The 12,983-nt window shown below is 40.5% G+C and overlaps 1 protein-coding gene across 2 annotated transcripts in view; it reads left to right on the forward strand.

The window, feature by feature from the left end:
* Window positions 1–406: 406 nt before the first annotated feature.
* Window positions 407–12,983, forward strand: part of neurl1b (neuralized E3 ubiquitin protein ligase 1B) — a 37,367-nt gene continuing 24,790 nt past the window's right edge. For both annotated transcript variants that reach the window (XM_085182567.1, XM_085182575.1), the window contains exon 1: window positions 407–774. In XM_085182567.1, coding sequence (XP_085038693.1) covers window positions 678–774 — 97 coding nt within the window. In that variant the 5' untranslated portion in view covers window positions 407–677. The remainder of the gene's footprint in view (window positions 775–12,983) is intronic.

Below are 12,983 nucleotides of genomic sequence, written 5' to 3' on the forward strand. Positions count from 1 at the left end.
GTCCTTGTAGCCTCTACCTACTTACTAGGCCTTCTTTACCTTGGCAGGAGTTACTGACAACATTGACAATTAAGCTCAAATTTTAGCATTTACTTCTCATTTATTCTGCTTTTACATATTTAAAAATCCCTCACCATGGCAGCTGTGTTTAACAAAGGATTAAACAAACTTGAAGTCCAGTATCATAGCAAAACCAGCCGAACTAGAACACTTCTAACATGTAGTTTTCCATTATTTGCCCTTTGGCAGAGCTGCTTTTGAAAACAAATAATTTTCCCTCCAAACATTAACACGCGCCCACCTTTCAAGGTCGGGGTTACTGCGCACGCCCACTTCCCTCTTTTAGAAACTGCCGTTTGGGCTGCAAAAGAAAAAAAATAGAAGAAGAAAAAAAAAGCCTCCCCACCACGTGTGTATCGCTAACGGTCCGCGCGCGCATACTCACACACCTTCCGCACGTGCTAACGTCCTTCCCTTCCCGGCTGGGATTTTATTGGACCAAATAAAGAGACAGCTAAAGCCACGTGGCTGTGTTTACTCCCTTCAAATTTCTGGCGGGATGGTTTTAGCAATAAAAGAAGCAGACTTTCACTATCCCGCCAGTCTGCAGAGACTGTACACGACAAGAGAAGCTCTGTAGTGATAAATGTGAAGTGTTGTTTTCTGGGGGAGACAACATGGGAAATAACCACTCTTCAAACTTGAGCATTCCCTCTGGCTTGTTTGGTTTGCCCCTCTCCAGCAGAGAAAAGAAGCTGAGCTGCAGCACAGAGGGTAAGCTTTACACTTTATTTCTCTGTGTGTATCATTTCAATCTGTTAAATCTTAGTTAAAAAAAAACAAACAAAAAACCCCCAAAAAACATCTGTGGCTGCTCCCTTAGCCATGAGCAGGGGCGTTTTCAAGATTTTTGGAATGGGGTGTCACAGGGGAGTTCAAGAGCACAGCAGAGGTTCTGCAAAGGAATTTGGTGTAGAAACTGGCTTGACATGACTTACAGACTCATCTGTGGCTCTGGTTCTTGTTACAGAACCAGGACAAAGTGGTTATTATGTGACAATGTGATGATTATTATTAGTACTGCCAAAGTGTGGGCCAGTGCCCCTGGTGTGATGTGAGGGTACTGCAGGTGGGCAACAGTAGTAACAGAAATTCAGTTTGAAGTTACTCACAAGTTTGAACAGTTGCATATTTATATACATTTATTTATATAAAAAAGTAAATTTAAACCGATAATAGGAGGAAGTAAGATTGTGATAGTACTCTGACCTAAATTTACTGAACCATAATGAAGTTTGTGTCCCAGTGGCAGGTGGGTCACACGTTGGCCTTATCTGTTTGTGTATGACTGGATAGCATTAAGAATTTTCATTCAAAAACCTGCTGTTTTATATGTATATTCAACAAAAATTTCAAGGAAATGTATCACTTTCTCTTGAATTTTGATTAGAGTTTTTAGGTGGGCCTAAAAACTAGTACTCCTTATGTTGAATGACACTTTTCATAATCTTATTCATGATATAACTGGATCATTATTGCTGTTATTATATAATTGTTGTAGCTTTAGCTATAATAATACAATTAATTTACAAAATAATAGGCAACTAAAGTGTTAAACTAAATAATATTGAGTACAAAGAGGAAAAACTGCATCTGAAATATATTGGAGTAAAAGCAGAATAACATGGAACTACTTAGTTAAAGTAGAAGAATATTCAACCTGAATAAATGTACTCAGTTACATCCCTACTGGCCCTATCCATGTGCTCATCGAATGGTGTTTAATTGTAAGATATAATAGCAGTACTTTAGGTATAAGTAGTGCTTTATTTCATTTATCATATCTTTGGTGGAGGGCATCAGTTATGGGTTAGGTGGCACTGGTCCTCCCCACGCCTCTCTTTTGGACACGCCTCTGTTCACCAGCATGTTTTGATTTGGCAGGTCTTTAGACCACATGACCTTCCTGACACAACCATTTGTGTCTCCTACTGGGATCATACTAGGAATGTTTCATGTGTTAGGTGAATGTATAAACCACCGTACAATGGAGCCTTAATGAATGCAGGGTTATTCATAGCACCACACGCAATTGTCCCACAATAATATAAATTCCAGTCATGTTTTCTGGCTCTTTTTCATATACTTTTAACGTTAAACTTTGTACTTTCACATAAAACAAAAAAACAACACATTTTGTAGCTGAAACCCTTCTCCAGTGTCTTAGCCGTTTTCCCCCACACCCTAATCAAACCAAACTTCTGTATTTGCTTTTTCAGACAGACAGGAAATGCCTGTTGCTCATATTGTTGCTATATTGAGGTCCATGTGGGCTGAGAGAGGTTAAAAGAGGCCACTTCATAGCTTCCCCAACACCCCCGAGGGGCTGATGAGAAACACACAAAAAAGCTTGTGAGAACAGACAAGGAAGTGACTGGTGGAGAACTAATGTAATCTCGAAGCAAGGAAAATATACAAACTGACTGTGTTTTCAAATTTTTGGTCCCACTATTGTTTCTTCCTTTTTCCTGTATTTATTTATGCCTCTATACATCTACACAGTTTTTTTTATTTATTTTATTTTCAATAGACATTGGCATCTTTTTTCACTTTAATCACGTACATATAAACATTCTGTACTTGCTATGATCGCAGAGGAATGCGTTTTAGAAATGCGCATATGCGCCGCTAGGTGGTGCCATTGTATCATATCGATATCGCTCTATGGAGGAACCCTATTAGAGGGATCAGCACTTCAGGATTGAACTGGCAAGTCGAAGTATGACTTCATTGGACTTTTGTGGACAAGCTGAACTACATCTTTCATCAGAGTCTTTCCCTGGATTAAGTCGCAGCACTGGACAGAAACACTTGTTTCTATTTAAGCATCCATTGTTCATTCTATGAAGCAGCTGCATGCTTATTCTGTAATGTAGTGCAAGTAGATCCTTATGTCTTTTTGCTTCAGGCAACAAATGTGACTGTCTAGTGACCGCTCATGGGGTTTTTCCTATATTTAAAAGCTTCACAGAACAAGAGGGTTTCTCTTTATAGGACTAATGGTACTTTTAAAGCATTTAAATCAGCAGAAGACCAGATAGCATCGGCCAGGCTGGTGTTTCAAATTACAATGAGGCGGAGGAGAGAAGTGATTGTAGAAAAAAAAGAGCAGAATTTGATTTGTTGTCTTCAGATCTCATGCATGTTTAGGTTGCATGCTGTATGTTTTACAGATTGCCTGCATTTTATATGAATATCAAAATAAGAATGTCCTTTGTGTGAACTTGTTCATTTCCCTCATTCATAACAAAGCTCTTGGGTGGCAAAGAGGGATTCAGTTAAACATTAAGCAGGGCTGACGTTATTTATGACCGCTCGGCTGTGCGTGCGCCTGTGACAGAGAGAGGCAAAAGAAGAAAGAATATGAAAGGCATTATCATTTCGGCAGTTATATTCGGTGCATATATATCACCTATTAATCATCTTCATTGATGGGAAGTCACGCTGTAAGCAGTCGCCATACATTTTTAATACTGATTTCAATTTTATAAATAGGTCCAGTCAGTTGATTAGAGCTAACCCGTTTGCGGCTGTTCAGAGCAGTTCCCGGCTCTCATGCTGTGTGGTCTGTTTTCTGTTAAAACACTGGCAACGAACCCCAGATCTCCCTTATCGCAGCCTCAGCTTCCTCCTCCAAAGGTCAAATTCAATTATCTTTCCACTTTATTTTGCTCCTTGTCTTGTCTCTTCACTTCCAAACAGGGGAGAAGGTTTGGCTGCCTTCTGAACCGTGTGCTGGGATGGCTCCATAAATCTTGGGGTGAAAGCCTAATTTCAAGTACTGCGTTAAAGGGCCTACACTGTAGAAGGGGTTTGCATTTATACTTGCACGCTCATGAGTCAAGGTGTTGGCAAAACGTAAAAAAATGATTGAGTCTAAACTTGGATTGTGAGAGCTGCAGAAAGGAGAAAAACATCATAGATCTGCTTTTTTTGCAAAGCGCTACACAACAATGCACCAACATGGATGCATACCTCGTCGAGGTGGAGTCCAAGCAGACTTAAAAAAAAAAACTATAATAAGGATCGCTTGTCCTTGATGTCCACAGCTGTCTGCCCACCAACAAGCTATAATCCTGCCTTTCACCCTGAAGTATGCATTCGTTGTTGGTGCACTGTGGTGTAATGTCTCATGGATGAGTCTTGGCAGTCACAAAAACATCAACACGACTTGAGCCTCACTTTCACCCTGTGATGATGGACTTTACGTCTCTCTATGACCTAAGTGTAACACTGCATAATACGTGGAAGTGCCTGAAAATGCTATCATACAGACAAAAGGATTTTGTTGTGCAACTTGTAGGCTAGCCTTGGAAAAGGGCTGGTACTGTGGAGCTCTGTCTTATCAATAAAACATAGAGAAAAGCAGAAGAAGCTGCGCTCTAATTGATAACAGACACACAGTAATTATGTCTCTTGTTGTTGCTAATCCCCTGGGATATTAGATATACTTTAGGAAAGGAAGTTCTCATATTTACAAGCTCCAAAAATAGCCCTGTCATCCAGCACTCTCAGTATATCAGTGTCCTGTCTGAAGCAGTGGCCCTGTAGAAGTTTCCCACACGTGTCACATGAACGATGTCATGAAGAGAGAGCGAGGGAGAGAAAAAGAGGGTCAGGGAGTAGGAAAGGAAAGAAGGGTTGCTTTAAGGAGAGATAAGAAAAATAACAAGTCCAAAAAAGCCCACCAAATGATGCTAGAAGGGGAGGGGGGTTACGATAAAGGGTGTGGCTGGTGATTGACCCATTGGCTGCAGAGGGAGAACAGGAAAAGGGGAACAGATGGGCGGAAGCACTCAGCACTGTAGAAGTGTTATAGGTGAACAGAGCGTCTGTGAAATTGACTCGGTTTTCCTGCTTCAAATAAGAGTTTACGCATTGGGGTTTTCTGGCACCCACAGCTTTGTCTTTCCTCTCCTGGTTAAAATAAGAACAAATTCCAGAGCTGCAGTCTTTACCTGTTACTGGGCCCTGTTGTTTACCTGAACATTTTAACCGCATACTGTACATTGTAACATCTCACAAGGTCCTGGACATGATATCCTCTTACAGAGTTCCCGCTGGTGCGTGCCTTTCCACGGCAGTCGTCTTTGATGTCTGACATGCAGTTTGTCTTTGGAGTTGGGCCTGCGGATAGCAGCTAGTGTCCAGTTCAGCACATTCCAGCTTTGCTAGATTTTGATGACAGTTGAATTAACAGCTACATTTGAATGTCAGATGCTGGCCACCTTTATATGATTTAGAGAAAAGAAAATCAAAAATATTTTGTACAGGGGGGGAAAAAAATCCACACGTTACTCATGAAATCTACAAAAACACAAGATATGAGTAGCTAAATTGTATATATCAAGATTTCATCAGTTTCTCCAAATATTTTTGTTCAAAACCATGAGTTTACTTTGAATAAATCAAAGCGGTCCTTTGCTTTCACTCTGAAGTTTAGAAAGTTCATCATTCATCTGTCTTATTTTGCAATTAGAAACAAACAAAAAAGTAATTCTCACAAAAAAAAAATCATTCTTGCACTTCTATGTGAGAAAGGTGTTTATTTTGGCATTGAAGTCTGATTGGGTCAGCCAAAACAAGATGAACTGAATCGCAGGAAAACTTTGGCTGCCCATTTGTCTTAGCGTCATGTTTGAACTACAGTCACAGTTTTGCAAATCTGTCGAGGAGCAATGTTTCACCACATACATCGTTTATTTTTTTTCTGCTTTGTCTGGAGAGACAGTGATAAGATGCAGATACCCGGCTAGCCAGTATAATTTTCTGTTTTCATATTTCCTGAAACATTCTCTCTGTTTGTAGAGTATCAAATATACAGTTGTAAGAGAAACCTCTGTATAAACACCTGAATCACAGAACAAGAGGGGTGCCATGATTTTTGTGTCATTTAGTGACTGATTCGATCATTTTTTATGGACTCACCATCACTGATCTGTTATGCTGTGCATCTCACTCGTTGATCTTGAAGCTATATCTCAAGCAGCAGGAAAGAAAACAGCCTAAATGTGCTCAGTGAAGTGCATCCGTCCCAAACAGCATGGTCGCTAGCAGAAGAGTCAGCACGCACACCTCAGCTTCAAGCTGCACCATGGGAACTAGGGATGGATGAAAGCTGTTTCCCTGGAGACCTGGACAATACAGGACCTGCTCTGTAATTAGCTACACCCACCCGAGTCAGCAGCGAGGCAGGGGGCATGCCTCAGCTCAAGATGTTTCTCTGACTACATGTTGCTGCTTTGTTTTAACCTCTTAAGCCCCAACGCCCCCTGATACGGGGGCAAAAAGCAGGAGATCAGGTAGGCTTGGGGCTTAAGAGGTTAAAATAGTGGGGGAAAAAACATGCAACGAGGCAATAGGGCAAAAGACAAGGACATAGCAGCAGGAAAGGAAGCAAAATGGGCAGCTAAGATTACAGGTAAAATATATAAAAATGTGCTAAAATTGTTATTTTATTGAAAGCAGAATGATGTGATTCTCCATTGGACTTTAAACAAAGACTTGTCATGGACTGTATATAGACGTTAAACACAGCAACTGCAATGTGACCAAATGGTTGCAATGTCATAGTTTGAAGACTTTATTATTAGTCATTTGAAGACTGTCAATATTTTGGTGTTATAGAGCCAAATGTGACCATATTTGGACAGGAATGCGGACTTCTAAGTTATTTGCTCTTTAATGCTAGCAAAAGCATTAGCCTGATAGCATTAGCTTCACATAGACATAGAGATGTGCTAGATAAGTAACATACAAGTAAAATGAAAATAAAATTTGACTCTCTGTTCATGTTATCAGATGATTCCTTTAAATCATGCTTTGGTTTTGTAACTGTAAGCATGTTTATTTATCCTTTATGGAGATTGACTCAGTTTTGGAGTAAGCCTCAAGTGGCAATTTCAGGAACTGCAATTTTTGGCACTGGTTTCCATTTTTCCTCACCAGAGGTCTCTGCTTGATGCTGCCATCCACTAAACATGTTAACGATATTAAATTTGCTAATTAAACTTTACCGTTAAAGTAAAGATGTGCTAGTTGGCATGATATGTGTTATACGACAAACTCTGGCCTCTTCATTTCAGGGTCAGTGAGCAGAGCTGCGGGCCTTCAAACTGGCCTAGTTACCAAAAAGAACAGCACGTTATTACTGAACCTCTGGTGCTGCTCGTGGCTTGAATTTCTTTTATGACAGTTGACACGAGTGACTCATGCACCCAGAACTAGGGAAGGAGAGGCCTGACTTATGTGCCCCCTGGAGTTTCATTTATATGTCCTTTATGGTGCACAGTCCAGTGGAGAACAAAAACTGCTTTGTGTTAGAGCCTCTGTTTTAGTTTGCTCAGATGTTTTTGATCGGGGATAATTTTTTTGGGAGGTGGTTAGAATACACAAACTGTGGTGAAATCACAAAAATAATAGGCATCTATCATCAGCCATAAGGTGAACCCAGAGGGAGTTTTACTATTTTGATAACATTTAAAGCTCAGGCGCCGATAAATTAGGCATTGACCGGAGCAACAAAGTAGCTTCTACGACTTTTGACATGTGCAGAACACTGTATTTTTTTCTGCCTTGTATGGGAAATTTTCAGCAGAACAGCCTGCGTATCACTCCTAACCCCCAAGAGAGGGCCAGAGAAGGGGCAACTAGTAGAAAAACAGGAAAGCTAGAGTTACAGGGAGGTTACCCTACATGCAGCTTATGTCTGTCATACTGTCTCTGGCTACAAACTGCAGAGCAATGGAAAGAAATGAGTGCTGAATGGAAATATGCATTTATGTAATGCAGTAGCTGTCTGCTCCTCCATATGCCCCTCTTCTTTTGGACTGTGAGACAAATCAGGTGGACCTTAATGGTCAAAGAAATGCAATTCCAGTAAGCTGAGATGCAGTGCCAAATGTCAATAAAAAAGAATGCAGTGATTTCCAAGGAAAAAAACATAAGCCCACTTTTAAAATTCACAATAAAACACTTATAAAATGTTTAAACTTAGAACAATTACTATTTTAAGAAAACAACAAGGTAATTTTCTGTTGATGGCAGCAATATGTCTCAAACAAGTTGGGAGAGGGCCATGTTTACAACTGTACTCTTCTTTTAATAACTGTCTGTCATCTGGGAAGTGAGGAGATCAGCTGCTCGACTTTTGTGAGAGGAATGTTGTCCCATTCTTGTCTAACATAGGATTCTAGCTGCTCGCTGCTCCTGGGTCTTGTTGGTCGTATTTTTTCTTTCATGATGGGTCAAATGGTCTGGACTGTTGGCAGGCCACTTCAGTACCCGGACTCTTCTACTACAAAGTCATGCTGTTGTAATAGGGGCAATGTGAGGTTTGGCATTGTCTTGCTGAAATATGTAAGGTCTTCCCTGAAAAAGATGGAAGCATATGTTGCTCTATGACTTGTACTTGTGCCTTTCAGCATTGATGGTGCCTTTCCAGGTGTGTCAGCTGCCAATTCCATAGGCACTGGTTTTCCTTTATAGCAGAGATACTGGCATTTGAACTGAGTACTGATAACAACAATTTCAAATTCGAGTCTTCTAACCACAGATCGGTTTTCCAGTTTGCCTCAGTCCATTTTAACTTCGTTTACGTACGGCTTCGTATGTATTTCTTTGCATTACCTGGAAAACTGGGTTCACAGGCAGTGACTTCTGGAAGTGCTCTTGAACCCAGGCAGTGATTTACACGACGGAGTGCTTTCATCCCTCTTTTCAATGCAGTGCCATCTGAGGTCCCGAAGATCACGGGCACCCAGTACCAATTTTCAGCCTTGTCCATTTCGCACAGAGATTTCTCCGGATTTTCTGAATCTTTTGAAGATATTTGACAATACACGATGAGATATTCTTTGCAATTTTATGTTCTGGGACATTATTCTGAAACTGTTGGATATTTTGTTCTTTGCAAATTGGTGAACATCTGCACATCTGCCTCACTAACACTCTTTTTCATACCTAATTGTGTCACTGACCTGTTGCCAATTAACCTAATTAGTTGTAAAAATGTTCTCCAGCTGTTTGTTTTTAGTACCACTTACTTTTACAGCCTTTCGTTGCCTTGTCCCAAGTTTTCTGAGACGTGTTGCTGGCATCAGATTCTACCAGACCTGAAATTTTCTTATTTTTCTTAAAATGAAATCTGACTCATAGCAGTTTATTAATCCCACAGGGGGTAAATTGTTTTGTTGCAGGCATAAAAATTTAAACACAAAAAATAGAAAATGTAGACTCATAAGTCAAACTAAGGCACTCAAAGCATAGTTTTAGATTAGATATTCCAAAGTTAAACAATACAATGTACAACAGTATAAACAAGATAATGTAAGTGAAAATAGTCCAGCCACAGGTTGGACGTAGCTTCTGGTGAATGTCCTCCTGTGGCTGTCCAGCGTGAGATGTTCCAGTAACCTCTACCAGAGAGTCAGACTTCACAGCCACAACGTTACTGGCCTTGCAGATCAGTTTATTGAGTCTGTTGATATGCGCTACTGTCAATCTGCTGCCCCAGCGCACCAAAGCACATAGGATGGCACTGGACACCACAAGAAATCCTGAGCAGATGGCAAAGGACCTCAGTCGTCTCAGAAAGTAGAGACAGCTTTGGCCCTTCTTGTAGAGACTCCATGGATGGATATAGGGGTCACTGGTGCTCTGGTCGCCCTCATGTCCACAACCTTAGCCCCTTCATCTTTTTATCAGTTTTAACATTTGATATCTTTTCTATTTTCTGTTATGAATAAATTGCGAGTTTATGAGGTTTGCAGATCATTGCATTCTGTTTTTATTTGCGTCTTACCCAGTATCCCACTATTTTCAGAATTGGGTTTGACGGCTGCTGGCTGTTGTTCCTGTGTCTTTTGTTTTGTTTTTGACTTTATAGAAACTTTTTTTCTCGAACTGAGATCTTAGCCAGGTTTGTTGCTGAACCTGGGCTTAGATCTCATGTACACTGTGACCGACATGGTAATAATAGCAAAAGTATTTTGTGTCATAACCTCAGGGTCTGCCCTCGGTCATCGAGCCCTTTGTGGTCAAGGTTACTGGGGGAGCGATGTGCAAACAAATGAAAGGAAATATCCAGCTCTAACTGTAACACACGAGCCTGTATGTCTCCTATAAATTCCACATTATTCTGTCATGTCATTTAAAGCTTACCAGCACACTTCAATGCTTCACAAACTGAACGCTCCACTTTTCAGGAACATTAACTTTAATAAAATGCTGCTCCGGCTTTATATTAGACATTATATTACATGATCAACACATGAAAGGGAAACTACATAAAGGAATGGATTAAAATGGCAAAATGGTTGTAGCTGAAAAGTCCCTAAACTTGGCTGATCAGCAGTTTAGTTCCCCTCAAACCACTTGAGTTTCTCTAATGAGATTGTGAATTCTTTTCAGCTGAATATTTGAGAGTGAATCAATTTAGAGGTTCGAATTTGGGACCCGGAAGGCAAATTCTGACAAGCCTTAAATTGCTTGGGAGGTAGTTTGCTTTTGAACGGTGTCATAAACTCTAATGATGTTAAGAGGCTTAATTGGAATTTTCTTAAATATAGCTTTGTTGTTTAATACAGACCACAAGAATTCACTGCCTCACTTTTGTAGCCCTCACAGGATTAATGTGAATATGGCACGGGACTTTACACAACTGCGGTGCAGCAGTGGAAGGCTGCGGGTTGACAACATCTACCCAGCCTTTCAAAATATGATCCCTTAAAAATATATTTACGCTGCCCTGAGACCGGGTTGGTTATAAACACACATATTTACACAGACCTCTGTTTATTGGGGCATTATTTACTTTTAATCTTTACGAGATCCCGTTTTATTTCCCACCGTTCTTCAACAATGATTAAAAATATATGGCTTTAGCTCGTAAATTTTAGTGCTCAACAAAAACATCTCTTTCTGGAGCATGCCTGACAGACTGTGTGGAGCGAGCATGTGGCTGTTTGTGTGGAGTCATGTTAAAGATGACAAAGACCTTGACCCAGGCATCAATAAGCCTTCCTATTCCTCTTTAGACTGGAAACCAGTCTGAGATCCGATGAGCCCTCTGACAACTGTAGTTTTCCACTACATCAAACAAGCTACAGTCTAGTAGATTAAAAGATGAATGCATAAGGAACACATTAAGATTATATGTCTACGCAACACAATGTGTGTGCTTTTGAAGACTTCTCCAACTTATACCGTAATGGAAATGTTTTGTAAGGGTATGAATTTCGCATTAGGCAATACCTTAATTCGACCACCGTCTTGAGCCACACCTGAATCTGAAGACAGTGTGCGAGAGGCTAGAAGAAGTTCTCGGCCAAAAGTATTTCCTGCATCTCCTCTGGTGGTGCATCCGCTCCTCATCCCAGAGAACATCGAGACAATAGAACAGATGGAGGAAGAAGACTGTCTGTGCATCTGGTTAAATGCATTGAAAGGACATTTTTAGCAAGCCTCCCACTGACAGTGAGGCCTGAAACAACATGTTAGTGGAGCCATGACACAGCTTCATGTTTCAATACCAGAAATTAAAATTTAGTAAGATGTAGCAAATTTTTGTGCATCTAAAATGCTGAATAACATCAGATTTTGTTTTTCTCTCAGTGCCGCCTTGCTTCTGCTTCCATTGTCAGAGTAGCAGAGGTCATTTAAAGCTAGGGCCTGACATGTTACATAATGTCATGATTTAGACTCCCTCAATGGAAATTGAATCAGGAAATCCCCCCCATACCAAAGTTACTATGTCCTTTACCATTATTAACATTACTGTGTCATCCACTCTTCGCTTCCAGCTGTGGATTTTAGTCAGGTGTAGCCCACCTTTCAGGATTTGCATTCCTTTAACTGTCATCTTTCACCCCTTTCTTCATATATATGTATAATTAGGTTTTAGTTTTTTTTAATTATGTACAGATAACATCATTTTTAAAAAGCTCAGATTGTCAAACGACTGCATTACACTGCATCATCTTCTCAATTTACACCACTCGTCAGTGATTCACTACCAGTGGTGTTTTTAATTTACTGAAATGTGAAATTGCAGAAGTGAAACCAAGCATTTTGTCTTCTTGAAACTACCACAGCATTCAGTCTTATGATCTGAGGATTTCACAAATTAAAACAGTCTGTGAGGGCACCAAGCACATGGCAAGAACTCCTCCTAAAATGGCTCCAATTAAAGGCAAATGCTGCACTGTTGCTTTGATTTATAAAACACAACAAAAAACCTTTTCTTTCTTTCTTTTTTTAAACGTTGAGTGTTTCATTATCGACGTGAGAGGCTTTTTACTGACACAATGGCCTTGGCAATAGTTGAACTCTTACTGCATTTTTTGAAAAGCAGGTGCTTGACTCCAGTGGCCCGTTAAGAGTCGACCTAATGAAAAGACAGGAGGACACATTGGAAACAGATGTGAATGCACCGTAGTAGAAAACAGTGCACAAAAACAAAAAAGGTGACCAGAAAAACATTGTTGTATGAATGCGGCTTATTGTACTGGCCCATGTGTGTTTGATGGAGATGGTTGTGTTCACATTGAAGGTGGGTATGACTCACTTCATCCATTAGATCAGTGGCTGGGGTTTGGACAGCAGCCTTCCCCCTGATACTGAGACCACCACACACAAACCTTCCCAAACAGCCATCTGCTCAGCATTTCTACACATGCCTTTGAATCTTTAAAGAGATTTAAAATACTGCAAATGTAACACTTTGCTGTCCAAGGACCAGTCACTGCACTGCTCTGCATGGCAGCAGTCGCGCTGCCGCGGGCCAAGTTTCCTTGAGCAAACGAGGCATGTCTGCCCTCCTCCTCTGGAAACAACTTGATTCGCTGTAGGAGCCATTGATATCACTGCATTACATATGCTTAATATCCCAAAGGGGGACCGTATGCATTATTATGTATTTTAGA

Source organism: Neolamprologus multifasciatus, chromosome 2 (assembly GCF_963576455.1).
Source record: "Neolamprologus multifasciatus chromosome 2, fNeoMul1.2, whole genome shotgun sequence".
Lineage (NCBI taxonomy): Eukaryota > Metazoa > Chordata > Actinopteri > Cichliformes > Cichlidae > Neolamprologus > Neolamprologus multifasciatus.